This window comes from Bos javanicus, chromosome 21, assembly GCF_032452875.1.
Source record: "Bos javanicus breed banteng chromosome 21, ARS-OSU_banteng_1.0, whole genome shotgun sequence".
Classification (NCBI taxonomy): Eukaryota; Metazoa; Chordata; class Mammalia; order Artiodactyla; family Bovidae; genus Bos; species Bos javanicus.
The window spans coordinates 20220349-20246681 of NC_083888.1; the positions used below are offsets into that span (position 1 = coordinate 20220349).

At 44.7% G+C, this 26333-nt stretch overlaps 1 protein-coding gene across 2 annotated transcripts in view; it reads left to right on the plus strand.

Annotated features, from left to right (window-relative positions):
* Positions 1–26333, plus strand: part of ABHD2 (abhydrolase domain containing 2, acylglycerol lipase) — a 114101-nt gene that overhangs the window by 68582 nt on the left and 19186 nt on the right. For both annotated transcript variants that reach the window (XM_061394408.1, XM_061394409.1), the window contains exons 4-6: positions 2231–2406; positions 5286–5453; positions 20411–20594. In XM_061394408.1, the coding sequence (XP_061250392.1) occupies positions 2231–2406; positions 5286–5453; positions 20411–20594 (528 nt within the window). The remainder of the gene's footprint in view (positions 1–2230; positions 2407–5285; positions 5454–20410; positions 20595–26333) is intronic.

Here is a 26333-nt window from a genome sequence, read left to right on the forward strand (position 1 = left end):
TTTGGGATAAAAATAGCTCCTGGGTGGAGCTGGGCTGGTGGTTCAGGTTTTTTGGAGCTTAGGGAGAAAAGGCAGGCACCAGAGTGTGGTGGGCCTCCCAAGCCAAGCTACAGGGACTCAAACAATGGAGGACTGTGGCCAGGGTTATGTGTTAGTTATCCCTCCACTGGTCGGGGGATGCCAGAGTCGGCGGGAACAAGACTAGAGGCTAAGAGGCCACTGGAGGGAGGCAGATGCCAAGATTCAGAGGTGCTGACAGGACCTTGAATCTGGAGCATGGCCTCAGGGTCATCACATGTGTCGTGATTATACAGGAAATCTGTGACTAGCCAAATGGAAATTTTATTCTTTTGTCATCTTCTCTAAGATTATATTGTATTCCAAACAAAATCAGAAGATTTTGTATTCCAAACAAGATCAGAAAATAAGTAGATGAAATTTAACCCATTCTTCTGACATTTTTAACCTCAGAACATTTCCATTTTTAATTTACATTATAAACAAAATTTTCTCTCAACTTTTCCTCCAGGAGCGATTGAAAGTTTAGTTTCTTGGACCACTCCCCTACCCCGATGCACAATTTATCGTCCAATTTAGTAGTCTGACGGTCATCCTCATCATTTTTCAACAGGGTTTTTATTGTTTAGTTGCTTAGTCATGTCTGACTGTTTAGCAACCCCCATGAACTGTAGCCTGCCAGTCTCCTCTGTCCACGGGATCTCCCAGGCAAGAATACTGGATTGGGTTGCCATTTCCTACTTCAAGGGATCTTCCCAACCCAGGGATTGACCCCAGGTCTCCTGCATTGCAGGTGGATGCTTTACCACCAAGTCACCTGGGAAGCCCCTAAGTAGTCTGAAACCCTTCATAAATTCTCTTATCTAAATCTTGTATAGTATTCACCTGTCCAATTGACATTATTTTTATAGGCTTGCTTTCTGTTGCTATCATAATCCACTCATCTCTTATAAATGCTTCTGCCTGCTTTCCAAAGGCCATGCCCTCTGCACTGAGATTTGCACCTGTGATGTGATTGGCAAGTGATTTCTTGTCCTTAGGTCTTAAAATACTCTTCCTTGTCCTCCCTGCCCCCACAGAAGAAGCATGTCTGGGAACTGGCTTGCTTAAGGTGATAACTTCCCTTCTCTTAAACCTTGTGATGAATTAATTAACAGTTAATGAATTACCAGGAAAAAAAAAAAGAGTAAATCTGGTTTAAGGAGAGGATCTAGATCATCTGGTCTGATAAAAAAGATGGTTTCGAATTGGCAAACAAACATTAAGGTAAATTCTTAACAAAATGCTCACCACTGTGATACGCTACGGAGATGGATTGACGTCAGTACCAAATCCTGCTTGACCATCAAGCTGGGGCTCAAAGCCGAAGAAGAGAAACAGATAGCAATTTCAGGAGATGGGATCGTCTTGCGAACTGTGATTGTGAACAGTAATCATTTCTTAATTGTCACTTGGAGGACCTTGTTTTTCCCAGTAATTAACTAGTTTGTGGTTTTTGCACTTCCCTCTGACGACCAGAGTCACTCTGTGTTTTCACGAAGGACAGTTGTTAGGGTGGTGTCGTGCCTTGCTTGTGCTAACAAGACTTTATCCTTCATTAATCCAACAAATATTTACATTGCTCTGCCCTTCCGGCACATTCTCCGGAGCATACAATGCTGCCCCCGCAACACACACAGACACGCACAAGGCACTCGACAGACTCTCAGGGGCTTTGCAGCCCTTGCCAGTTTAACAAAGGCAGCAGGTTTGTGTTCATGGGGTCACCCCTGCAGCTGTGGCTGCCTTATTAGGGGAAGGCAAAGAAGTGAGCATTTAGTGTGCGTAGGCGCCTGCCAGCTATTTTATATACATTAGCTCAGTTGATAATGAGGCTAACCCTGTCAAGTAGCATGTGTTCAAAATGTACTAGTTGCTTTCTTTCTGTTCTACATTATGGAAATAACCCATGTTGAATTAATTAACACCTTCAATTTGAAATCCTGTCTATATAAGCATGTCCTGGTTGATTTCTAAAGCTAATCTGATGCATCAGTGGGAAAAGAAGTAAATCATGGCCTGGATGTAAGGTTGAAAAAAATATCCTATTTGTGCTTAGTGGACAGAATTTACCAGGGGGGGGAAAAAGGTTGAAAAGCTTTTGTTCCAAGAGTTTTTCAGAGTGTTATTCCAAGAGTGTGGGAAAATTGACCTCTCCTCTCCTCCTTTCTAGATACATCCCACCCTTGATCTGGGGGAAAAGTGGACACATCCAAACGGCCTTGTATGGGAAGATGGGAAGGGTGAGGTCGCCACACCCGTATGGGCACCGGAAGTTCATCACCATGTCTGATGGAGCCACTTCGACCTTTGACCTCTTCGAGCCCTTGGCTGAGCACTGTGTGGGAGGTGAGCTAGTTCAGGTTGTGGGATTGGGCCAGCCCTCAGGGAGGGAGCATTAATCCCTGAGGGAGCTCGGTGTAAATGCTCAAGCCACTGACTGTCACCATCGCATCCAGGGGGCCCAGAGGACATCAGCTGAGGTTCGTCACTTAGCTACTACCTGCAAGGACTGGGTCCAGCATGAGCTGGCCGAGTGACTTGTAGGGCTCTGCAGAGAGCATTGTCGAATACAGTTGATAAGTCCTCTTGTGAAATAGAAAGGTTTGTATAAGAACTTGGAGCCCAGGATCAGATCTCTGGTTTGATAACGGCAACAGAAGCTGGCCTAGTCTAAGTGTTTCATATATACTATCATCTCATTTAATCTTCACAACCACCCTGAAAAGTCAGTGCCTTATTATCCCTACTTTACTGGTGAGGAAGCCGAAGCTTATAGATGCAGTGTAGCTAGTCTTCTTTGTTGGACAACAGCAGCTCACAAAGGCTCTCAGGTACCCTCTGCTTAGATTTTCAGGGGTCTGGGACACCTATTTCTCAGAAACAACCACAGTTTCTATTGCTGATAAAACTCTCATTGTTCCGTCCAGGCTGCACAATAAGCAGGCATTAAAAAGCTTCACAATGAGGACTTTTGAGGAAGTGGAGTTACATGGCAGCATCCTCTGAATGTTGTTTCTACCAGAAGAGAACAATATTTTGATTCCATAGTATTCAAATGCACCTCGTTTTTTTTTTTTTTTTAATAGGAGCTCAGTAAATATTTAGGGGTAAATTCCAGTAAGTATATTATTATAGCTCTCAGTTATTTGAAGCACTTAGAACTGCCGAGTAGCTAGTGACAGCGTAGCTTATGTTCTCTCTGTCAGGAACGCTTGTCCCAGACTTTCACGTGACTGCTCCCTTGTCACTTAGCTCTGTGCTCCAATGTCACCTCCTCATAGGGATGCTCTCTGATCCTTCCCAGCAAATCCATCACCTTCTTGCTCAGGTTCTTCATGGTACCTGCCAATCTCTAAACTTACTTGTGTAGCTGTTTATTATCTGTCTGCTAGAATGTTGGAATCCTTCAGAGTCCAATAAATAGTCACAGAAAGAATGAATAAATGAATAAGTTGGCCGTTCACAGTGTGTTTATGGTCTTGTAGCCGATCTTTCAAATATTTACTTCTCTACCAAACCCAGTTAAATATTTTTTTCCCTTGTATCTAATGCTCTGACTTCTTCTACTATTGAAGCACAAAATTTAATTTAACCAGTCTGCTCTTTAGGATGGAGGTAGAAAGTTGAAAAAGACAAAACTTTTATTCTTTTTTTCCAACTTGTCTCTGTATTTCTGTCACCCCTGTGGCCAGAAAGAATTGATGAAGGTAGTTGTGGAAAGCAGTATTTGCATCCAAGAAATGCTTTAAGGAAAGCAGCCCTTTTTCCCCCCTTTTTTGATTTTTTTTCTGACAACAAAAGGAATACTCACTTTAAAAAATGTAGATAACATAGAAACTTTTTTTAAAAAGAGAAAATAATCATCAATAATCGTACACCCTGCATACCGTTGTTAACATTTTGTTCCATTTGTACCATTACAGTAAAATAGAACTGAAAATTTTCAATTACTACACATTATAAGTATATTCCCATATCATTAAAAGTCTAAAATGTCTTTAATAACAAAAGTTTAATGATTGCTTAATAGTCTACCATGTGGTCATGACATAATTTAATCAATCTATTTTTGAACATTTAGCTTGCTTATAATTTTGTTATTCTTAAGTAATCCTTTGATAAGCATACTTATTCATAAAATTTAAGGCAGGATTCCAAAAATTGGAATTTCAAGATTTATTAAAAATTTTAATGTTCTTTATACATTATTGCATAAGAATTTAAAAATTATTTGTCTCAACTTTTAGAAGGAAAATTTATGATTAAATTTAATGACCTAAATACCACTTTTCTTTTAAAGAAAAATGCATATTCATATTTTCAAGTAGGTAGTTCATACTCACGGTAGAAAATTCAAAAGTTACTAAAGGACATACAGTAAAAGTGTAAATTTCTCTCCCACCCTTACGCCCCAGTGGTACCAACTGTTAGGACTCATGTGTATGGTTCCAGAGCTAGTGGATGCATTTATAAATATAGATGTCCTCCCCCGCCCCCAAATGATAGCATAGCATAGCCTTTTTTTGCATCTTGCTCTTTTCCACTTAATACTTATTGGAGAGCTTGCCTTTAGCCGTGTATAAAAAATGTCTCATTATTTTTAAGGACTACATAATATTTCTTCATTTGGATATGCAAAAACTTATTTAACCAGACCCCTGTTTCTGGACATATATATTATATTCAGATTTTTGCCATTACTGCAGATGTATTGCTTTGTGTATGTACCATATATTTTTAGAATTCATATCTGAAAATAAAATTGTTGGATCAAAGAAGTCTGTGCAAACATAGTTTTTTATTTTTCTGTTCATTGATTCATTCATACAGAATTTCATATAGGAATTAAGAGTGATGCTCAGAAATTTGTATGGTGGTTTGACAGAGGAATTTTATATCTGTTGAATCTAGTACTAAAAAATTGAGATTTGTATTTCTTCATTTTATTTTTCTAGTAATTAATTTTTATTGTATTTTATTTTTCAAAAGCATCTGCCCTTATGGATTGGAACTTTTTAAAAACTGACCCCTCACCATAAATAATTTGAGAAGCACTGACGTAGACAGTTCCAGCTAGAAGGGAAAGTTACTCTGGCTGAAAGTAGAGTGAAAAGATGAATGTTAAATTCTCTCCTACTGTTTTCTAAGCCAGTGAAGTGTAATTGTGTCCATTTACCACGTCAGTATTTATTGGCTATCTCAGAATCTCCTTCTCCACCCTACAGATGACATTACCATGGTCATCTGCCCCGGAATTGCCAATCACAGCGAGAAGCAGTACATCCGCACCTTTGTCGACTATGCCCAGAAAAATGGCTATCGGTGCGCTGTGCTGAACCACCTGGGCGCCTTACCCAACATTGAACTGACCTCGCCACGCATGTTCACCTACGGTAAGCTGGGGCCACGGCCAAGCGGAGTGCCCCTCAACCTTTTTTTTTTTTTTTCTGTTCCCACTGCAAGTGTGCTGCTCCGTCTGCGTCTGCCTTACTTTTCTGAGTTTAGAGTTTGTGCCCATGTGCAAGAGCTGGTGAGGCACACAGTTGTAACAGCAGGGCATTTAAGAAGCTATGCCTCCCAACAGCAGCTCAGTGGGGCCCTGGAACCACCAGGTGCTGGAACCACCTTCCTCTCATCCCATCTCAGGGGCAGGAGCTAAAACTCACAGGGGACGGTCTTGCACAGCGCCCCCTGCTGGTAAGTTAGTGCCCTTCACTCATTCCTCCAGACTCCTGTGACTGGCGGGCAAGCATCGTGATGAGGCTGGTGGATGCCCGTGGGAAGGGAATCTGGGACCTTAACAACCTAGTGGCTTTCAGGCTGCTTGAGGACAGGAATTAAATCTCATATTTAAATACATGCTTCTTGCCTTTAACTGAAGTCCTATGTTAGGTAAGGCTCTGTGTTCTGGACTGCTCATTCTTGAATCTTACTTAACTCTCCCTTCAGATTAACTGTGAACACTCATAAATAATAAACACTTAAAATATGTGTCTGTATATATGTACCATCCTATGGGGTGTTCATAAGTAAATCAATTATAATGTGTTTTCATGGGAAACAAATGAAAATTATATCTATAATCTCACCATAACTAACTCTATTTCTTCATCCTCCCATTCTTCGATCTATGTGTACAGTTTTTGAGTGCAGTCATAGGGTGTATATCTATGGTGACTTAATTTAAACAATTTTATATTCACTAACATAAAGATGCATAGTCATTTAATCTTTTTAAAGAGCCACCTTGCTGTGATTACCCTGTTATAGTTTATTTAACCATTCCTCTTTGTAGTCATTTAGGTTGTTTAAAGTTTTTCAGCGTTTTAAATAACGAAGCTATGAATATTTTTACATAGAATCTTTTTCTTCTCTTTAATGACTTCTTGGGAGTAAATTTCCAGGAGTAGAATTTTGGAGTCAGTATTTCTTATGCATGTTTATACATATTGTCAGATTGTCCTCCAGCAAGGTGGTTCCTGTTTATTCTGCCCTTGGTGGCATGTAAGGGCAGGTAGGGAAGCGTGAGCGGGTTTGCCTGCTCTGTGCCTGGCTGGGGGCTCCCCATCTGCCCCTCCTCGGTATGCACTCCCACCTAAAGACACTCACTTTACAGACTCTCTTCTGTACAGCAGGTTGTTTAGTGGCTTGAAGATATAGGTGAAACCCCAGATTTATACATAAGACAGGAACATGGGACCCTGATGCTGGGAAAGATTGAGGGCAGGAGCAGAAGAGGGGGTGACAGAGGATGAGAGGGCTGCATCACTGACTCAAGGAACGTGAGCAAACTCCGGGAGATAGTGAAGGACAGGGAAGCCTGGCGTGCGGTAGTTCATGGGGTCACAGCGTTGGACACGACTTTGCGACTGAACAACAGGCACGTGGGCAATAGTGAGTAAGCAGGAGACAGGTATGGGGCCAAAAGACAGAAACAGAATCTAATAAAAATGAAAACAGTGGGGAATGATGATAGGTCTGGGACTTCCCTGGTGGTCCAGCGGTTAATACTTCACCCTCCAATGCAGGGGGTGCAGTTTCAGTCCCTGGTCACGGAACCAAGATCCTACATGCCTTGCAGCCAAAAAGCCAAAACATAAAACAGAAACAATATTATAACAAGTTCAATAAAGACTTTAAAACTGGACCACATAAAAAAAAAATCTTAAAAAAAAATAAGGTCCTGTACTTGGATATACAAATTCATCTTCACAAGTAGAGAATGGGGAGGTGTGGCTTGCTTGGCCACAGGATCTGGGATGGGAGCATGAAGTGCTAAAAGCATAAAGTGCCAAGAATTCAAGAAATACTAGCGAAAACACTGATCACGTGCCCGACACAGGGAAACATCCATTTCCCATGGACAGAATCCCTCCCACCTCAGCAGTAGCCCTCGAGGCGGTTAGTACAACTGTGATGGAAAGACTGAAGCACAGAGAGGCTAGGTAATTCAGGCAGAGAGATAGAGCCAGTAAGTAAAACAGGCAAGATGAGAGCCTGGATCTGGCCGCCCCAGCCTCCAGAATCCTCGAAGAGCTGGGTGTGTGTGGTCCAGGCCCCTGCCCCACAGCGTGCTGAGCCATAGGGACAGGAGATTAGATTAGGGGGCATTCACACCCGTATCCGGAAGTCTAGTGGCTAAAGGAGAAGAGAAGAGTTGCTCACTGTGGGATGTGGTCACAGAGCAGCCACCCCGGCCCTGCCACTGGCTGGCTGTGTGTCCTTGAGTTTGCTTAAACTCAGTTCCAGGTTCTTCATTGGCAAAGTGAAGACTACAATTTTACAATTAAATGTGGGTTACTAAGGACTTAGCCAGCAATTGAGTGCCTAACGTATAGTAACAGCTTATTAAATGTTCGACTTACTCAGATACTTGAAGATCCATTAATGCTAGTGAGAGATTAGCAGTGTTCTGTGTGGCCAAGATAAATAAGTTCTCCAGGGGCAGATGGGAGTATCAGTAATAATTACAGTACAGTATGATGAGTGAACCAGTAGAGAGGTCTGGTGGGCACACCACCGCAGTGCAGGGAAACCAGCCTCTTTCTCTGTAGTCAAGGAGTCATTCGTGGAAGGAAGTGTTCTCCCAGAAAAAGCATTTGAAGTGGCTCCTCAAGGTGAGGATGGGGGATTTCCTTGGTGGGTCACTGGTTCAGACTCCATGCTTCCAATGCAGGGGGCCCAGGTTCAATCCCTGGTCAGGGAACTGGATCCCACGTTCCGTGACTAAAGACCTGGCACAGCCAAATAAATAAATAATTTTTTTAAAAAATGGTGAGGATGGTTGGAGCTCATAAATAGAGGGAAGAGCTGTAGGGGAAACAGTAGTACAGCTGCTTTTACGAGCATTTCACACCTAGGCTGGCCATCAGAAAGGAAGAGCCTGGGATTAGATGAGCCCATGTAGGGCCAACTCAGCCCCCACATTTTTCATAGACATTTAACTGTTTCCTCCTTTGTTGTTGTCACCGTTTGCTTCCTCAGAATTTTAGAAGTAAATTCCTATAGTGTATTATATTTTAGTAGTATTTCAGAAAGACAGGTGACCTAGAAGATATGGATGATTTTTCTAGCTGTGCTGTTTATCAGTACATCTTTGTTTATCTTGTTTATCAGTACATCTTTGTTTATCTTGTTTATCAGTACATCTTTGGCCTATTCAGATGCATTGGTTTAACCATCAGTTAATAAGGTCAAACAAATGTGACCTTAGGTCAAAAGTCCCGAACTCCAGTGCTTTGTTGAAATCCAAACAAAAACATCTCTGGTAGCCTTGAGAAAGTATTAGTGCTTCCATAAGCGCTGTTCATTCCAGGAGATGGTGGAGGACAGGAGGCCTGGCGTGCTACACTCCATGGGGTGGCAAAGTATCAGACACAACTTAGCGACTGAATGACAAAGTGCTATTGATGTGACTTTAGCTTTTCTCTGGTGGCTCAGATGGTAAAGAATCTGCCTGCGGTGGAGGAGATCCAGGTTTGATCCCTGGGTCGGGAAGATCCCTTAGAGAGGGGAATGGCAAAACCCTTCTCCAGTATTCTTGCCTAAAGAATTCCATGAACAGAGCCTGGCGGACTACAGTCCATGCGGTCACATAGAGCTGGACACGAATAAGCAGGGAGTCTTAACCACTGGACCACCAGGAAAATCCCTCTACACCTAATATTATTCATTTTTAATTACTGTTGCTCTGTGATATCACTTAATTTCTGATAAGATTCACCCTGACTCATCACTTCTTCAGTGTGTACTTTAGACTTTCCTGCTTGTTTATTTTTTTCCATTGAACTTTAGAATTATTTTGTCAAGTTCTGTGTTGAATTTCTGTACCAGTCAAGATGAACTAGATTATGCTGTGGAAACAATCCCCAAATCTCAGTGGTTTAAAAACAAAGATTTATTTCTTCCTCAGACAACAAATCCATCATGGGTTGGCTGAGGGGTTCTGTGTCCCATCCCCATCCTCACTCAATGACCCAGGTTCACCAAGCAGCTTCCAGCTAGAGTGGTACCCATAGAAGTCACAACTGATTGGCCAAAGAATATCACATGGTCATGCCTAACTTCACTTGGGTTGGGGAGGTGCATTGCTCCCAGAGAGGGAAAGTAGATTTTGGTGAATTCTAGAAGGAAATGGCAACCCACTCCAGTGTTCTTGCCTGGAGAATCCCATGGACGGAGAAGCCTGGTAGGCTGCAGTCCATGGGGTCACACAGAGTCGGACACGACTGAAACAACTTAGCAGCAGCAGCAGCAGCACTGTATTACAATTTTTTTTAAAGGCTTTTTGATATGGACCACTTTTTTAAGTCTTTCTTGAATTTGTTACAATATCGCTTCTGTTTTCTGTTTTGTTTTTTTGGCCATGAGGCTCATGGGTTCCCAGCTCCCCAACCAGGGATCAAACCCACACCCTCTGCACTGGAAGTGTGGAGTCTTAACCACTGGACCACCAGGGAAGCCCCTGTATCACAGTTTTGGAATAGGAATTTTACTGTATAAATTAACTTGGAGAAGTTTGTTGTCATAGTACTTTCTCATCCAGGCATATGGGACTTCCCTTGAAGTCTTTCTTTATTTTTCCCATAAAGAACTTCTGGCTCTTAGTGTATGTAGGTCCATGGTTATCAAGATTAGAATTCCCCTGGGGACCTTCTAAAAGATACCAGCGCCAGGGGCCAGGCCCTAAGAATGCCCGGCGCCCCCAGGGTGGAGAGCCATAGACGTAGCTCTTTCACAGTTTGTTTCCTCTTCAGCTTTTCCTTTCAACTTTTCATTATACGATTGTTCAAACTATAGAAAAGCAGAGAGCATAGTAAAATGAACTCAGGATAAACCCATCACTCAGTCTCAACAGTTTGTCAGCTTTGGGCCGATCTTATTCCATCTATAAACCATCCCTTCCTGTGTCCCCCTTCACTGATTATTTTGGAGCAAATCCCAGGCAGCCTATCGTGTCATCTGTGACTGTTTCAGGGTGTGATGCTAAGGTACACGTACTCTTTGTTTTAGTCTGCTAGGGCTACCAAAACAAAATACCACAGTCTGGTGGCTTAAACCACAGAAATGTATTTCCTCGTAGTTCTGAAGGCTAGAAGTCCAAGTTCAAGATGTTGGCAGGTTTGCCAAGGCTTCTCTCCTTGGTTTAGAGATGGTTCTCTCTCTGTCCACATCTCTGTCTGTATCCTAATCTCTTCTTATCAGGATACCAGTCAGATTGAATTGGGCTTCCCAACTGGCGCGAGGGGTAAAGAATCCACCTGCCAGTGCAGGAGATGCGAGAGACTCTGGTTTGATCCCTGCATCAGGAAGATCCGCTGGAGGAGGAAATAGCAACCCACCCCAGTATTCTTGCCTGGAAAATTCTATGGACAGAGGAGCCTGGCGGGCTACAGTCCATGGGGTCACAAAGAGCCGGACACGACTGAGCAACTGAACCACTGCTACCACCGTGTTGGGTTAGGGCTCACCCAAAAGACCCCATTTTTACTTGACTACCTCTCTCCAGAAGCTCTGTCTCCAAACAGACATTCTGAGGTCCTGGGGCCTAGGACTTCTATATAGGAATTTGAGGGGAACACAACTCAGTCCCTACCATAAACATAAACCATCATCACACCTGAAACGTAGTCCTTCACAGCCGTTCAGTTTCTCCGGCTGACTTCTTTGTTTTTGTTTTTCCTTTTTAATTATAATTTGCTCAATTCAGGATCAGAATCGGGTCCCATATAGTGCAGCTGGCTGAAAGGTTCCTTAAACCTCTTTGAAATCTCCTTCCCTCCACTGGTATTTGGCTTCCACTCACGTCAGCCTCCTCCATGTGGGGTGACTGGATGTGACGGGAAGGAGGCGCCTGATCTGAGACGTGCCACAGCCCACCCAGAACATACGCGGGCACCGGGCACTGGCCCGAGGGCCCCGCTGACCTCAGGCTGCCCACGTCCTGTGCGGAAGGCCCTTCCCTAGCCCTCACCGGGTTGCTCCTTGTCATTCAGGCCTCCACCAAGATGGCACCTTCCTGGAGAGCCCTTCCGAGACTGCCCTCGACCCCATTCTCATCTAATCCCCCTCTTTACGTCCGCCAAGGCACTTATGATTTGGTGAGACCGTGTACTTGTCTACCTGTTTGTTTCCTGTCTCTCCTCCCCAGTCCCCCTCCACAAGCACCAGAGGTCTTTGTTCTCCTGCTGTGGCTCCCCGGTGTCTCTGCTTGGCCCCTAGAAAGTGCTCACTAGGTCCATATTGCCTGAGTGAGGGCTGAGGGGAGGAATGTGAAATGACGGTTTTTCTGGACGGAAGGTGGCGTACAGACGGGCACGTCTCAAACAGGTGTGTCTTGTGGTTGTGTGACCTGCCCTTGTGCAAACCGTGTCACTCTGGAGCAGATAGCAGGGCTTCCTGTCACGGAGATCCCCTTCTGGCCTTTCGAAATTGAGTTCAACCAGAGGCAAACTAAAGAGGGCATTAACAAGAAGCCCTTCTTCTTTGTTTCCTGTGTCCCACCCACCTCAGATCTCTCTGAGAAAACTGCAAAAAGCCTTTTCCTGCTTACCTACCAGCTTTGTTCTAAACCACATAAGCACTAGTCCCTTGTTATTGGGCATCCTTGCTGATGTGATTAGAAATTGTTGGCCATAGATCTCTCTTGAACAGAATTTCCTAAATGGATATCCATATGTTCTTGTGACTTAGAATCACAGGAATCCTTCCTGCTGCCTTTGAAACATAAATTCATTAAAGGAAAATCCCACACGAAGCAGTTACCATTTATCTCGCATTGACAGTGCCAGGCACGCGCTGAGCATCCACGGGTGTTACTTCCCTTCATCCTCCTGATGCCTCGGAGGTTGGCATTAGTTTCCCCACTTGCCAGGCTAAAGGAGGTTAAGTACCTTGCCTGGGGTCATACAAGCAGAACGTGGCAGGACCCGCCTTCAAACTGTGTGGTTCTTAACCCCAGCTCAGTGCCACCTCTGTCACAGTGTTCATTTCCTATTTGAGATACTGCTTATTAGATAGAGTAAGGGGCTTCCCAGGTGGCTCAGACGGTAAAGAATCTGCCTGCAATTGAGGAGACAGGGAACTCTACTCAGTACTCTGTAATGACCTATATGGGAACAGAATCTAAAAAGGAGTGGATATATGTGTATATGTATAACTCATTCACCTTGCTGTATAGCAGAAACTAATACAACATGGTAAATCAGTAATACTCCAATAAAAATTAAAAAAAAAAAAGTTGAGTAACTTGCTCCAGATCACAAAACTGATGAATGGGCGACCCAAGTTTCCCACTCAAGCAGTCTAGTCCTGGAGTCCATGCCTTTTTTTTTTTTTTTTTTTTAAGCTTTATGCTTCATTATGTATTTGGGTTTTGTTTTTTTTTTTTAATATTTTTTGTTTGTTTGTTACAACATTGCTTCTGTTTTATGTTTTGATTTTTTCGCCACAAGGCACGTGGGATCTTAGCTCCTCAACCAGGAAACTGCACCCCCTGCACTGAACATTGAAAGACAAAGTCTTAACTACAGGATGGCCAGGGAAGTCCCTTGGAGTTCATGATTTTGAACAACAAGCTAAACAGCCTTTTTAAAAAAAATTTTTTTTTTTGTTCATTTATTTCATTTTTGGCTGCATCAGGTCTTAGTTGTGGCACACGGGCTCTTCCTTGCAGCCCACGGGCTTCTCTCTAGTTGTGGCGCTCAGATTCCTGAGCGAGAGGGCTCAGTTGCTCCATGGCGTGTGGGATCTAAGTTCCCCGACCAGGGATCGAACCTGCGTTCCCTGCATTGGAAGGCGGATTCTTAATCACTGGACCACTGGACCACCAGGGAAGTCCCCACACAGCCTTTCTGTGTAAGGAACTACATCCTGTCGATACTTCTAAGGAGGAAGGAAATAGTTCCCAGTCGGATATATATCAGATTTAAAGCAAAAGAACAGCGACAGCTTCTCAGAGTCACAGAAATAGGCCCGGTGGGTTTGGGCTCCATTTTTTTTTTTTTTAATCTCACATCCTACAGACATTCATGAGGCCAGACCCCAAGACGAGAATACAGGTGGTAGCCAAAGCCCCCTGCTTTCCTGAAGCACCCGTCTAGTGAGGAACAGCTCAGCGTCGGGGGAAGAGGTCGGGAGACAGTCCCAGTCAGGCTGCACTTGCTGGCTGGGCTTTTCCAAAAAGAACATTTACCAAACCGCATCTTTTTTCAGGACAGGAGCCAGATTTCCATGTTTAATTTTCATAGTATGTTCATCTCCTGCACCTAGTGGATCACTCAGAGAGAGATGCTCAGGAGAGGCCTGCGGAAGAAGGCAGTGTTTCAGAGTCCAGCAGATGGGAGTCTGCATTCCCCAGCTGGGGAGGTCAGCAGTAATGTGAAGGCACACAGCGTGGGGTCCAGCAAATACCACTGCATGGCCATGTTACTGCCTTTTTCCATCTTCACTCTATGTGTGTTCTGTGAGCCCACGTAGACGAGAAAAGGTGGAAGTTCACTGGAACCGTTAAAAGGCCTCGCCTCTAAGTCAGCTGACTGCCTGTGAACAAGGGCCAATTTGTGAAGCTGTGCTTACGGAGCATAAATTTCTGTTTTGAATTTGGTCTGAATTCTGAGTCTTTACATGTGGGGATGGCAAGACCCCGGTGGTTATTTTGAAGGATGCAGTGCTTGCTGTCCAGTGACGTACACTTCAGAATTGGCTCCTTGCCAGATCTGGTGGGCCAGGGCTGAGGATGGGGCGGAGGGGGGGTGGTGGTGCATGTGGGGGTCACACACCTCCATGTTACTGGCTTGTTTTATATTTTATAGTACATGCAGTGCGCACTTGGTAAGCCGCTTCAGTCATTTCCAGCTCTTTGTGACCCTATGGACTATAGCCTGCCAGGCTCCTCTGTCCATGGGATTCTTAGGCAAGAATACTGGAGTGGGTTGCCATTTCCTTTCCCAGGGGATCTTCCCGCCTCAGGGATTGAGCCCGAGTCTCCTGTGTCTCCTGCATTGGCAGGTGGGTTCTTTATTGCTAACTCCACCTGGGAAGCCCCAATTGTAGTATATGTTTATTTAACTATATTTTAACTTTCTAACGGAGAAGGCAATGGCACCCCACTCCAGCACTCTTGCCTGGAAAATCCCATGGACGGAGGAGCCTGGTAGGCTGCAGTCCATGGGGTCGCTAGGAGTCGGACATGACTGAGCGACTTCACTTTCACTTTTCACTTTCATGCACTGGAGAAGGAAATGGCACCCCACTCCAGTATTCTTGCCTGGAGAATCCCAGGGACGGGGGAGCCTACTGGGCTGCCGTCTGTGGGGTCACACACAGTCGGACACGGCTGAAGTGACTTAGCATAACTTTCTAAAATTTATTTTCATTCTTTAAAAATAATTCACCATCCCTTGCCTCAGAATAGTTCATAGATTTTTTTTTAACCAGCAGAATTTCCCTTTAGAAGAATTAAATTCAATGACATTATCTGATCTGACCAAAGACAAAATGTGAGGCCATTAGGATGAGTAGTAGAATCCACAGGGGTAAAATTTATCCATCTTTTTAATTTCTTATTTAAATAGGATTCTTTCCTGGATCAGACTGGGTCCATAACCCTGTCATCTGAATAAGATCAATGAATAACACGTGAAAATCAAGGAACACCTAGAAGTCGTGAATATTTTTTGAAGTGTATTTATCATACAGAGCCTAGTCTTTAATTGGAACACAGCAGTCGTGGACATGTGGGCTTGCTCTTTATTGACTCAACTAATTTTCTAACCTGGACAGTGTTTGGAATATAAGTAATTTTGTCAGCGACACTGCGAGGGACCAGTAAATTCAGAAAGTATTCTGCTCCATCTTTCTGTCTTGGGCAGAAGGCCGTATCCCAACAGTCCTGTGTTCATATTCAGAGCAGAGTACAGCTGGGTCAAGTCTACCAGCCAAGGAAACTGAAAACCAAAATAATCCAGTTGTGGTTATTCTGACCTCCATTTCTAAGACTGACCCTCGAAATGTTATGACCAGAAACAGCCAAGCAACAAAGAATCCATGAGTTTGATCTTGATTAGAGAAAAAAAAATTGGGATTTTTTTTTTAAAACAGCCTTTTCTATATCATATGAAAAGAATCAAAATAATAACCTGGCATTAGCCCCTATAAGGTGACCAAATCTTTTAGAATCATGAACCTCCTAAGAACTTATGACCGAACACCAACCTAGGACATTTTGGCGTTGAAAATAGTCTCAAACTATTTACATTGCCTTTTCCTGTGAGTTTTAACAGTGAAGTGGGCTCTTCCCTTATTTCTAAACACTTGGCTTTCTTGCATTAGCATCAAGGTGAGCAGAGGTACCTAAAATCGCAGCATCTTTTTTATTGCTTGGAGGGGGAGCTCATTAATGTCCATTTGGGTTTAATACTGGAATTGTTTTTGTATTTAAAACTATCTTTTGTAATCTCAATGTAAGATCAGAAAGCTGTGCCTTACTTAGAGTACAGTATTTCCATCTTAGAAGGGAGGGAGGCCCTGTACCTAGGGTGACTGTATAATTTAGCATCCCAACCAGGTCACTTTTGAGAGTGAAAGAGAACTTTCCTCATCACTGCATCAGAATAACAGACAAACTCTGAGGTCTCTCTCAGGCAAACCCTGCTATACGGCAAGCTGTAGGGATCACCCATGATCCAATACATCTTGCCACAAAGACTTGCAGATCTGGGATTTCCTGTTATACTTTAAAATTTTTATTGATTTGTCTATTCATTTTTGCCTGTGCTAGGTCTTTGTTAGTGCACTCAGTCTTTCTCTAGTTGCAGTGAGCAGGGGCTACTCTTCACTGTGGTACAGGGGCTTAGTTGTCCTGGGGCATGTGGGATTTTCCAGAACCAGGGATTGAACCCATGTTCCCTGCATTGGCAGGCGAACTCTTAACCACTGGACCACCAGAGAAGCCTGCAGATAGTTTTAAAAAACTTCTACTTTTCCATAAGTTTCTCCTACCTACCATTTTAATTGCTGCAGACTGTTCTCAATCGTATTCATGATTCCAGATGATAACCAGAGCTGTTTTGCCTGTGCAACAATTGTGTATAATAATTGCAGGAGGATGCCATGGGGTGGGGGGGGTGAAGAGAGACGGAGGATGAGGAAGTGAAGGCAGTGAATTTGCAGAAAGTCAAGCATCTCAGTAAAACATCTGACAAGACCATCTGCTGAGAGGACTCAAGCATCAAGAGAGTTCCCAGGGAGGGGCCAGAGTTTGGGATGTGTTCGGGGGCATCCTATTTGCACTTTCAGGATGAGATCTAAATATTTAACCTTCAGCTGGAAGAGGGCCGTATTCAGCACCCTGCACCCAACGAAACAAAGCCAAGAGCACTCCTGCGCGAAAATCTTTGTTTCAGAGATAAAGACAAGGCCAATTAACATGGTGGGCCAAAAGGGCTCTCGCTTTATTTCTACAACTGTTTTCTTCCCCGGGTGACTCAGCTTGGCAGTAGCTTGCCCACAGCTCGAAGAAATGACTCACACACCTTCACTAGGAAAATGCTGGGGACTGCGAGGCTCCTAGCTGCCTGCCAGCGGAGCCATGTTGTTGGCTAACCAGATCATACTCGGGGTTAAATTTAGGGGGAAGGCTATTTAGGTTCTTTCCCCCGATCCCCTGTACAGTCACACTGGGTGTTACTGTGTGGTCTCATTCCAAATGATTCAGACTTCCTCCCTGCCCAGTTCATTGTGGCACACCCACTATGTGCCTAGCACGGAGCTCACAGATGACTCAGCATCTCCATCCACAAAGAACACCAAGTCTCTGGTTCTTGTATTCCAGCCCACTGAGTCATGTCGGTGCCATTTTGGGGGAATATGGCTTTGAAATAGTAGCATTCAGACTGTCTTAGCCTTGTCTCTGGTTAGGGGTGGGAGGTATAAGAAAAGGGTCTCCCCTGTCCTCCACAGTTGGCCTTTCAAAGATGGGCCTGTGGTACTCAGTCTCTTTAAGGCCAGGGTGGGAGTGGTAGTGGTAGTCGCTCAGTTGTGTCTGACTCTGTGACCCCACAGACTGTAGCCTGCCAGGATCCTCTGTCCATGGGATTCTCCAGGCAAAAATTCTGAAGTGGGTGGCCATGCCCTCCTCCAGGGGATCTTCCTAACCCAGAGATCAAACCTGGGTTTCCTGCATTGCAGGCAGATTCTTTACAATTGAGCTACAGGGAAGTCCTAAGGCCAGAGTACTGTCTCATATTTCATTGTGTCTTAAAATTCCGGCAAGATTAGAGACCTCAATCTTGTTTCTGGTGCTAATCCCTTAAGGATTAAATATGTAGAACCGCATTAAATTAATTCCTAGTATTAAAAAACAGATTGCGTAGCTCTTAATATCAGGTTAGCCGAAAAGTTCGATCAAGTTTTTCTATAAGCTGTTACGGAAAAACCCAAACGAACTTTCCGGCCAGCCCAGTAAACGCACCCAGGAAGGGGTTCCCAGACACTGAGGAACTGAGGGTGTTTGGTAACTGACATCAGGTGGAGATCTTGGGAGGACCCAGCATCTACCCAAACGCTGATCCTGGAGGCAGGCAGACACCATGTCTTCGCCTTTCCCTTGCCTGGGAGAGACAGCAGCCCCACACAAGCACCCAGCAGCTTGTCCAGGGTTACACAGGCCTGGCCTTTGATCCACATCAGAAGTGCTTGGATTGAATTAACTTGCAGCTCCTAAAGCACCTACACAATTAGCTGTAACTGCTCCTCAGAATCCGCCTGCTGATGCAGGAGACTTAGGTTTGATCCCTGGGCCAGGAAGATCCCCTGGAGAAGGAAATGGCAACCCACTCCAGTATTCTTGCCTGGGAAATGCCATGGACAGAGAAGCCTGCCAGGCTACAATCTATAGGGTCATAAAACAGTCGGACACAACTGAGTGACTAAACAACAGTATTTCATTTAGCATAATGTCCTCAAGGTTTGTCTTTGTCACAACATGTGTCATGATTTCCTTACTTTTTAAGACTGAATAATATTCCACCAAATACATGTCAACATCTGGTTTGTTCATTCATCTGTTGATGGACACTTTTGTTGCTTCCACCTTTTGGCTGTTGTGAATAAAGCTGTCATGAACATGGGTGTCCTTAAATGATATTTTAAAAAGAAAAAAGAACTAACACAATACCCTGTCTAAGCCCTTTACCTATATCGTCTTACTTAGTCCTGACTTCACCAGCTTCTCAAGGGGCCACCAGCTGGTATCATCCCTCCCGGGCACACTGGGCCCAAGTGCCCTCTCCATTCAGAAATCTCCTCTGTGTTTCTGAATGGGTCTGCCTCCCTTGACACCTGTCTCTACGTCACCAAGAACATTTTACCTTAATCCCACAGAACATGTTGGCCATCCCTCTGGACTGAAGTTTGTCTTTCCTTCTCCCCGCTGGCAAGGCGATCCTGTAAACAACATCCACTTGGTACTTTTTTTAACACCATGAATCACTGTACACGTGGGTATAGCATCTTGTTTTGTAGCCTAAGATGCTGATCCCTAAGAGTATTGCTCTTGTTTTTGTTTTCCTCTGTCTGCGAACCGAGGCGCTCAGGCACACCTTGAATATATGTTTTGATTTCAGTGAGTATGGGAGGGGCTTCTCAGCTCCCGCCTCTGAAGGAGGAAGGCACATGCGTTTGGTAAATGGCCCCTTCCCTCATGGGCGCTACTTATGCTGTGTTTCCTCACACTGAGGGGCCTCTGGGAGCTTCTCTTGTTGGTCAGTTGCTAAGTCATGTTCGACTCTTTGCGGCCCCATGAACTGCAGCACACCAGGCTTCCCTGTCCTTTACTATCTTCCTGGAGCTTGCTCAAACTCGTGTCCATTGAGTCTATGATGCCATCCAACCATCTCATCCTCTGTCGCCCCCTTCTCCTCTTGCTCTCCATCTTTCCCAGCATCAGGGTCTTTTCCAATGAGTCAGCTCTTTGCATCAGGTATGCAAAGTGTTAGAGCTTCAGCTTCAGCATCAGTCCTTCCAATGAATATTCAGGGCTGATTTCCTCTAGGATTGACTGGTTTGATCTCCTTGTTGTCCAAGGGACTCTCAAGAGTCTCCTCCAGCACCACAGTTCAGAAACATCAATTTTTGGCACTCAGCCTTCTCTGCAGGTAGCCAAAGAGAAGTCTGGCTTCTCTCTCTACACACACACCGAAATACCTGCCATCCCTCAGCATCCTCAGGGAACTGGTTCCGGGACCCTCTTGGACACCAAAATCCACGGATGCTCAAGCTCCTTATATAAAATGGCATAGTATTTCCATAAAACCTAGGCATATCCTCCTGTGTACTTTAAAATAGTGGTTCCCAACCTTTTTGTCACCAGGGACCGGTTTCGTGGAAGACAGTTTTTCCATGGACCAAGGTGGGGGATGGTTTGGGGATGATTCAAGCGCTTTACATTTATTATGCACTTTATTTCTGTTATTATTATATCAGCTCCACCTCAGATCATCAGGCATTCGGTCCCAGAGGTTGGGGACCCCTGCTTTAAAACATTTCTAGGTTACTTATAATACCTGATAATACCATGTAAATGCTATGTAAATAGTTGCTTATGTACGGCCAGTTTAAGTTTTGATTTTTAGAACTCTGGAATTTTTTTCCCAAATATTTTCGATCTGTGTTTGGTTGAATCTGCAGGTGTTGAACCCACAAATACAGAGGATGGGCTGTATACTTACATTTCTGTCTGTCTCTCTCTCTTAATGCCTTGGCACCCACTTAAGTAACCCTCCCAGCTCACATTTTCTCCAAACTTTGTTGCATCTGAAATGACCAAGTTCTCTTACCTCTCTGTCCACAGGCTGCACCTGGGAATTTGGAGCCATGGTAAACTACATCAAGAAGACATATCCCCTGACCCAGCTGGTGGTCGTGGGCTTCAGCTTGGGCGGTAACATCGTGTGTAAATACTTGGGGGAGACCCAGGCCAACCAAGAAAAGGTTCTGTGCTGCGTCAGCGTGTGCCAGGGCTACAGCGCACTGAGGTGAGTGATCCTGGCCACGTGCTCCCACTTCCTGCTGCCACTGGTCCTCCAGTTAGCTTTCATTTATTGAGATGTCCCCAGCACACCAGACACTGGCCCGTGAAGACCTGGGGAAATGCTAGGGCAGACTAAGCAGAAGTGTCTGGGTCTTGATTTTACCTTGCTTTGCTTCCACATCGTATACTGGAGTGGTCCTGTCAGACCCCTTCAACCTGGGATATGCAGCTGTATTTTGGGGGTCAGATCTGTAATGGAGTAAGCCAAAGCCCCGCCCCTTTAATAGCTGCTGTTTCCCTTTGGAGTCTCTGAGATTACTTAAATTCTTCATGCTCCAGGAGTTTTGTAGAACTGTGGGTTTATGAAAACACAGGAGACTTGGCAAACCAGGGTCTGAGAGCTGGACCACCTTATGACCCCAACCCCTCCTACCTGCCGAAGAGTTGAGTCTCTGATGGCATCTGAAGGGATCTGTAGAAACTGTTTAATCTGTGCCCTCACCGTCAAATAGTCATCTCTCTCAGCATCCCAGGATCACACATAAGAGACAACCTGCTGGGTAGAGGTTTACCTCCCCACTAGTCCCCCGACAACAGAAACCCGCAGGATGAGTCCTAGGGGGACACTTGTCTGCTCTGACCTCCCTGCCCAGATCAGTGTTGTCCTCGGCCACTCCAGAGTCACCACACACACACATTCACACACATACACACACACCCATACACACACACACACACACACACACACACACCCATACACATACACACATACACATTCATGTACATACACCCATACACATACACACTCACAAACATGCACATTCATATATATACACCTATACACGTACACACATACACACACATATACACCCATACACATGCACACATACACACTCATACACACACACACACATTCATGTACACACACCCATACACATACACACTCACAAACATGCACATTCATATACACATACCCATACACGTACACACATACACACATACACACTCACACACAAACACACTCATATACACACACATCTCTCCAGATTCTTTAAATGCATTCATATTTTTTCCTGTACTCACTCCTCATGATAATGTCTTTTGTGTTATAAATGGTTAATGAAGAAATCTAAAATCACACACACACAAAATAAGAAACAAACTCCCTGCCCTGATTGATCCAGTCTAATACCACAGTCCTTGTAGACAATCCTTACTTTTTGCCTCACCTGTATCTCTCGGTGTCGTTTAAACCTATTTTGTCATTTCTAATGGATAAGGGGCTATGTTATTTTTAAAAATATCTATTACTGGAATTTGAAATCAACAAATCCAAAGGGCAAATGCAGGCTCAGAATTCAGCCTCTGCCCAAGCCTTAAAGCTTGGCCAAAATGGGGAATTTAAATGTACCCCAAAATAGACAGGAAATACTTCCCTGCTGGAACCTTTCCTGAGTTCCAGGGCTGAAGCCTGGGTCCCAGTTGTCCTCACCTGCAGTATGGGGGTGACAGTAATTGGAACCTACCCTGTGGCGCCATGGTGAGAGTCAAATGAGTTCATGAGAATGAACTACTTGGAACAGTGCCAGGCACGTAGAAAGTTGTCAGTAACTACCAATTATCATCATTATGCATTGTCAAATGAGAAGTGGGCTACATCAGTGGATCGTAGCATCACAAAGACCAATCTAGAGAACTAGTGACTGCCACACTTAGTTAAGAATCACTTGGAGGATCATGATAAAAATAAATTCATTTTCTTGGGCCCCAGCCCTGGAGATCCTGATTCGTGAGTCTGGGGCATGGGGCCAGGAATCTGCTTTTGGACGCATTTCACAGGTGACTCCTGAGGTGTTAGCCATGTTTAGCAGTCACTGGGCCCAGGGACCTCAAGGGTCTCTCCAGCTCTAGTGTTGCAGGCTAGGTTATTCTCCTCATTCTCCTGTTGGGAATCCTCCCCTTCAATTCCCCTCTACACTCTGGTTTGAATCAGAACATGTTCCTTTGTGTTGACTTGGCTAGAAATACTCAACTCCTGATTCTCAGCCATGATGTAACCAGAGTTACCCAAAGCCCCATCCTTGCCAGTACCTGGGATCTTAGAGCAAAGAGCAGAGGGCAACGCCCCAGGATCCCGGGTAAATCAACTCTCCTCTGATTAGCGGTCCAGTTTTTTGGCCAGGCTTCTAGTGTCTGTAAAAATCAGAGTCCCTTCCTAAACCAAGCGCTGTCAAGTGACTAGAACACTGACTTCGTGTTCAGAGAGCACTGGGTTTGACAGGAACGAGAATGTAGGACAAGTTTGTTTTCCCTGTTTTTTAACGCGCAGAATCGTCAATTAACAGCCTTGTTTCATTTTGCTGCAACAGCGCCATCTGCTGTTGGCCAAGCCCACGACTCGCACAATTGAGGATCCCGGGTATGGGTTTAAGCTTGGAAGCTAACCAACATCTGTGAGGTGCTCTATGCACTTTGCAGACGTGGTCCACACCACTTCTCTTTGAGGCCTCAGAGATCTTTATATTCATAATCATTGTCACATCAGTTGTCTGCAAAGAGAAGAGAAACAGGCAACTTTATCCTCTGGAGCAAAGAGATCCAGGCTAAGATCCTACACCCTACGCACAGGAAAACTGGAGGCAGATCAGAGACATGGTCGTCTTATGTGTGCTGGGGCCGCTCACGGCTCAGGTCCCCTCAACGTTTCAATGAGATCTACTCGCCAGGAGACAGTGCCTTACTTTCAACCAGCGTAACCTTTTTTTTCCTGCCGAGGCTTGAGGGCAGTGAGCCTTTTCCGCACTGGAATGATGGCAGCCATGCTTCCTTTACACGGAGGTGAAGCGGGGAGGGCCCATCTGCCGCTGCAGGGGCCACACAGGAGTTCATGCTTCTGGTAAATCCCTCCCCTAGTTGAGTCTCCAGAACCGCTCGTCAGTGATCCATCCTCTCCCTCTGGCTTCTCATCCCGTAACGCACCTCCCCACTAGCCACAGCCAGTTCTAGGCTCAGAAGCCAGCCCCTGCTTGCTGTAGTTAGCAGAGTCTAGCTGCTGCTAAACTAGCTCACGCTTGATGAGGTGCTGAACCAGCAAAGGAGGGTGACAGATGTCCCCAGACTACACTGTATCCAGCAGACTTAACTCGTTCCCTCAGCACAAACAGCTGCCAACTAGCCCTGGAAATGTGTGTGTTCAGACTCAGCCTAACTCTCTAGTTTAATTAATCATTTAATGGTGTTAAGAAGACATGCTGCGTACTCTGTCATTCAGTCATGTCCGACTCTTTGCGACTCCATGGACTGTAGCCCGCCAGGTTCCTCTGTCCATGGGATTTTCCAGGCAAGGATACTGGATTAGGTTGCCATTTCCTTCTCCAGGGGATATTCCTGACCCCTGGATCGAACCCACGTCTCTTATGTCTCCTGCATTGGCAGGCAGATTCTTTACCACTGAGCCACCTGGGAAACCCCTGATTAGAAATTGGGGCATCTTGAAAGAACTTTATTGGTTGAGATAGGTAGATATATGGATGGGTAAAGCACTTCTTGCCTGAGCCATCTGCTTCCCAGGCTGACATTCTGTTTATCCTCATGAGATGTATGCCCTGGAGCCTGCGCATCCCCCAGACCTCTTCAGCTGAGGCCAGAATTCAGACCCATTCTTAACATCACCGGTTGGCCAGCTCTCCACTCACCACATGCATCCGTCTGCCGAATCTCACCTGCTAGCAGAAGCGATGAAAACACCACCAAGGCTCCCAGGGCGGCCTCTGTCAGGCCTGAGATGGAACATACCTCACCCATAGAACAGTCTTGGTGTGAACATTGCTTCTCTAATTCAACCTCCTAATTTGACAGATAAGGACACTGAGGCTTGGAGAGGTGAAGTGGCTTCCACAGAGTTTGGTGAACCACCCAGTGGGGTCAGATGGGCCATAGTTCCAAGTCTCTGTGCTAACTCATGCCCCCCGGGAGGCCTGGACATCTTGTTAGACCATCCCATCACCAGCCCCATTCCCTGGAGCCTGGTTCTGCCTCTTCCCTTCTCTCACTGCAGAAACATGGCATATAAATTGGAGCTTGGCTTCAGTGGGAGCTGAAGTTCCCAGTGAGGTTCTTGTTGGGCTGTGTGTACAGTGGTTCCAGACCACTGCTGATCTTTCCTCAACCCTAAGAAATAGTTGATGAGTTTCATGGTTAATGGTTAAAACTGACTTTAATCTTCAGCTCTCCTCCTCAGGGTAGATAATTTGCAGGAGGTCACAATCCAGAAGATTTTCTATTTTCTGTCTTCTTCTCTTTCTCCTTCTTCATTATTATGGAAAATTTTAGATACATACAAAATAAAAGCAATGGGGTATTGGACCCCTGTATATCCACTACCAGCTTCAAACGTGCTTAACTTTTGGCTACTCTTATTTCCTCTGCACCTCATTCACACATCACTCCCCTATAAGATGGATTATTTTGAAGCAAATCCCAGACATTATGTCATATCATTTGTAAATATTTCACTTGGTAGCACTAAAAAGACTCTAAGAACTTTTTATTTTTAATTAGAGTGTAATTGCTTTACAAGGTTGCCGGGGTCCAGCCCCAGCAGGATCCAGGGGTACCCTCAGGATGATGGCATAGGCGAAAGGATAGCAAAGCAAAGAGAACAAAGGCTTGACCTTCCTTGATTAACACAGAAAGCCAATAAAGCTCCTGTGTTCCAAGGAGTCATCCTGAAAGAAGAACAGAGAGAGAATAGGAGGGAAAAGGAAAAAAATAACAACACAGGGAGACCAAGCTTCGGTGAGTGAGGCCCGTAACTTTATTTTCAAAAGGAACTTTTATAGCTTGACTTGTACATAGAAGGAAATGAAAGATGCAAAGTCATTCAGAGTCAGCCCAAACATTACATCTGTTTTGTCTTTATCAAAACCAGGATTTTTCTGCATACCTTTCCCATAAACAATGTTGTGTACATTATCTTCTGGCCTTGGAGGCCTGTGGACATTTTATGACCCTTTTTTGATAAAGGCTGCTCAACCAGAAAACTTATTTTCCCTTAAAGTGTTTCTTCTTTATTTCTCCCAGCCTCAGAAAGTACTAAACAGAGTTACATTCTCACGGAGCAAAGGTGCAGTGGGTCACAACAAAGAAAGAACCAATTAGCTCAAAGGTCTGATGTGGTTAATTCCAAGGCTGCTACTTGTTTTTCTTACATTCCAACTATGTTAACTAATGCAATCCCAAGTGCACAATGGATAAGGGATATGGGCACTTGGCAGCAAGCATTGGCCCAATAATGAAGCCCTTTACCAGTACTATCTATTCTAGTAATTTTTCATCCCTTAAAGGACTCTATGCTCATTAGGACTTTTAGAATGTTTTGGCTTCCCGTGCCTTTCAAGGTTGGGGAGTTACGAACAATCATGTGTGTTAATTGCAAGATTTTGGATAAACCTGTCAGGCAAGCTGGAAAGCCATCAGAGGGGTTTGAATTGAAACACTCCTATCATGCCCATTAACTAAAGCCCTAGGTTGATTTTCTCCAGAGAAAGGTGGTCGGGGATAGCCCCCTGTTAATGTCAGAAGAGTTGGTGAAAGGCACAAAATAGTAAGACAGACAGATTCTGGTTTTGGGGTGGATGCTCGAGCAGATTCAGGGGGTCCCTTGAGGCCTGACCCGCCTTTGCCTGTCAGGCTCTCTCCGCATGGCCTTTGTCATGGGTGGGATCTCCCGTGGTGGCTCCCG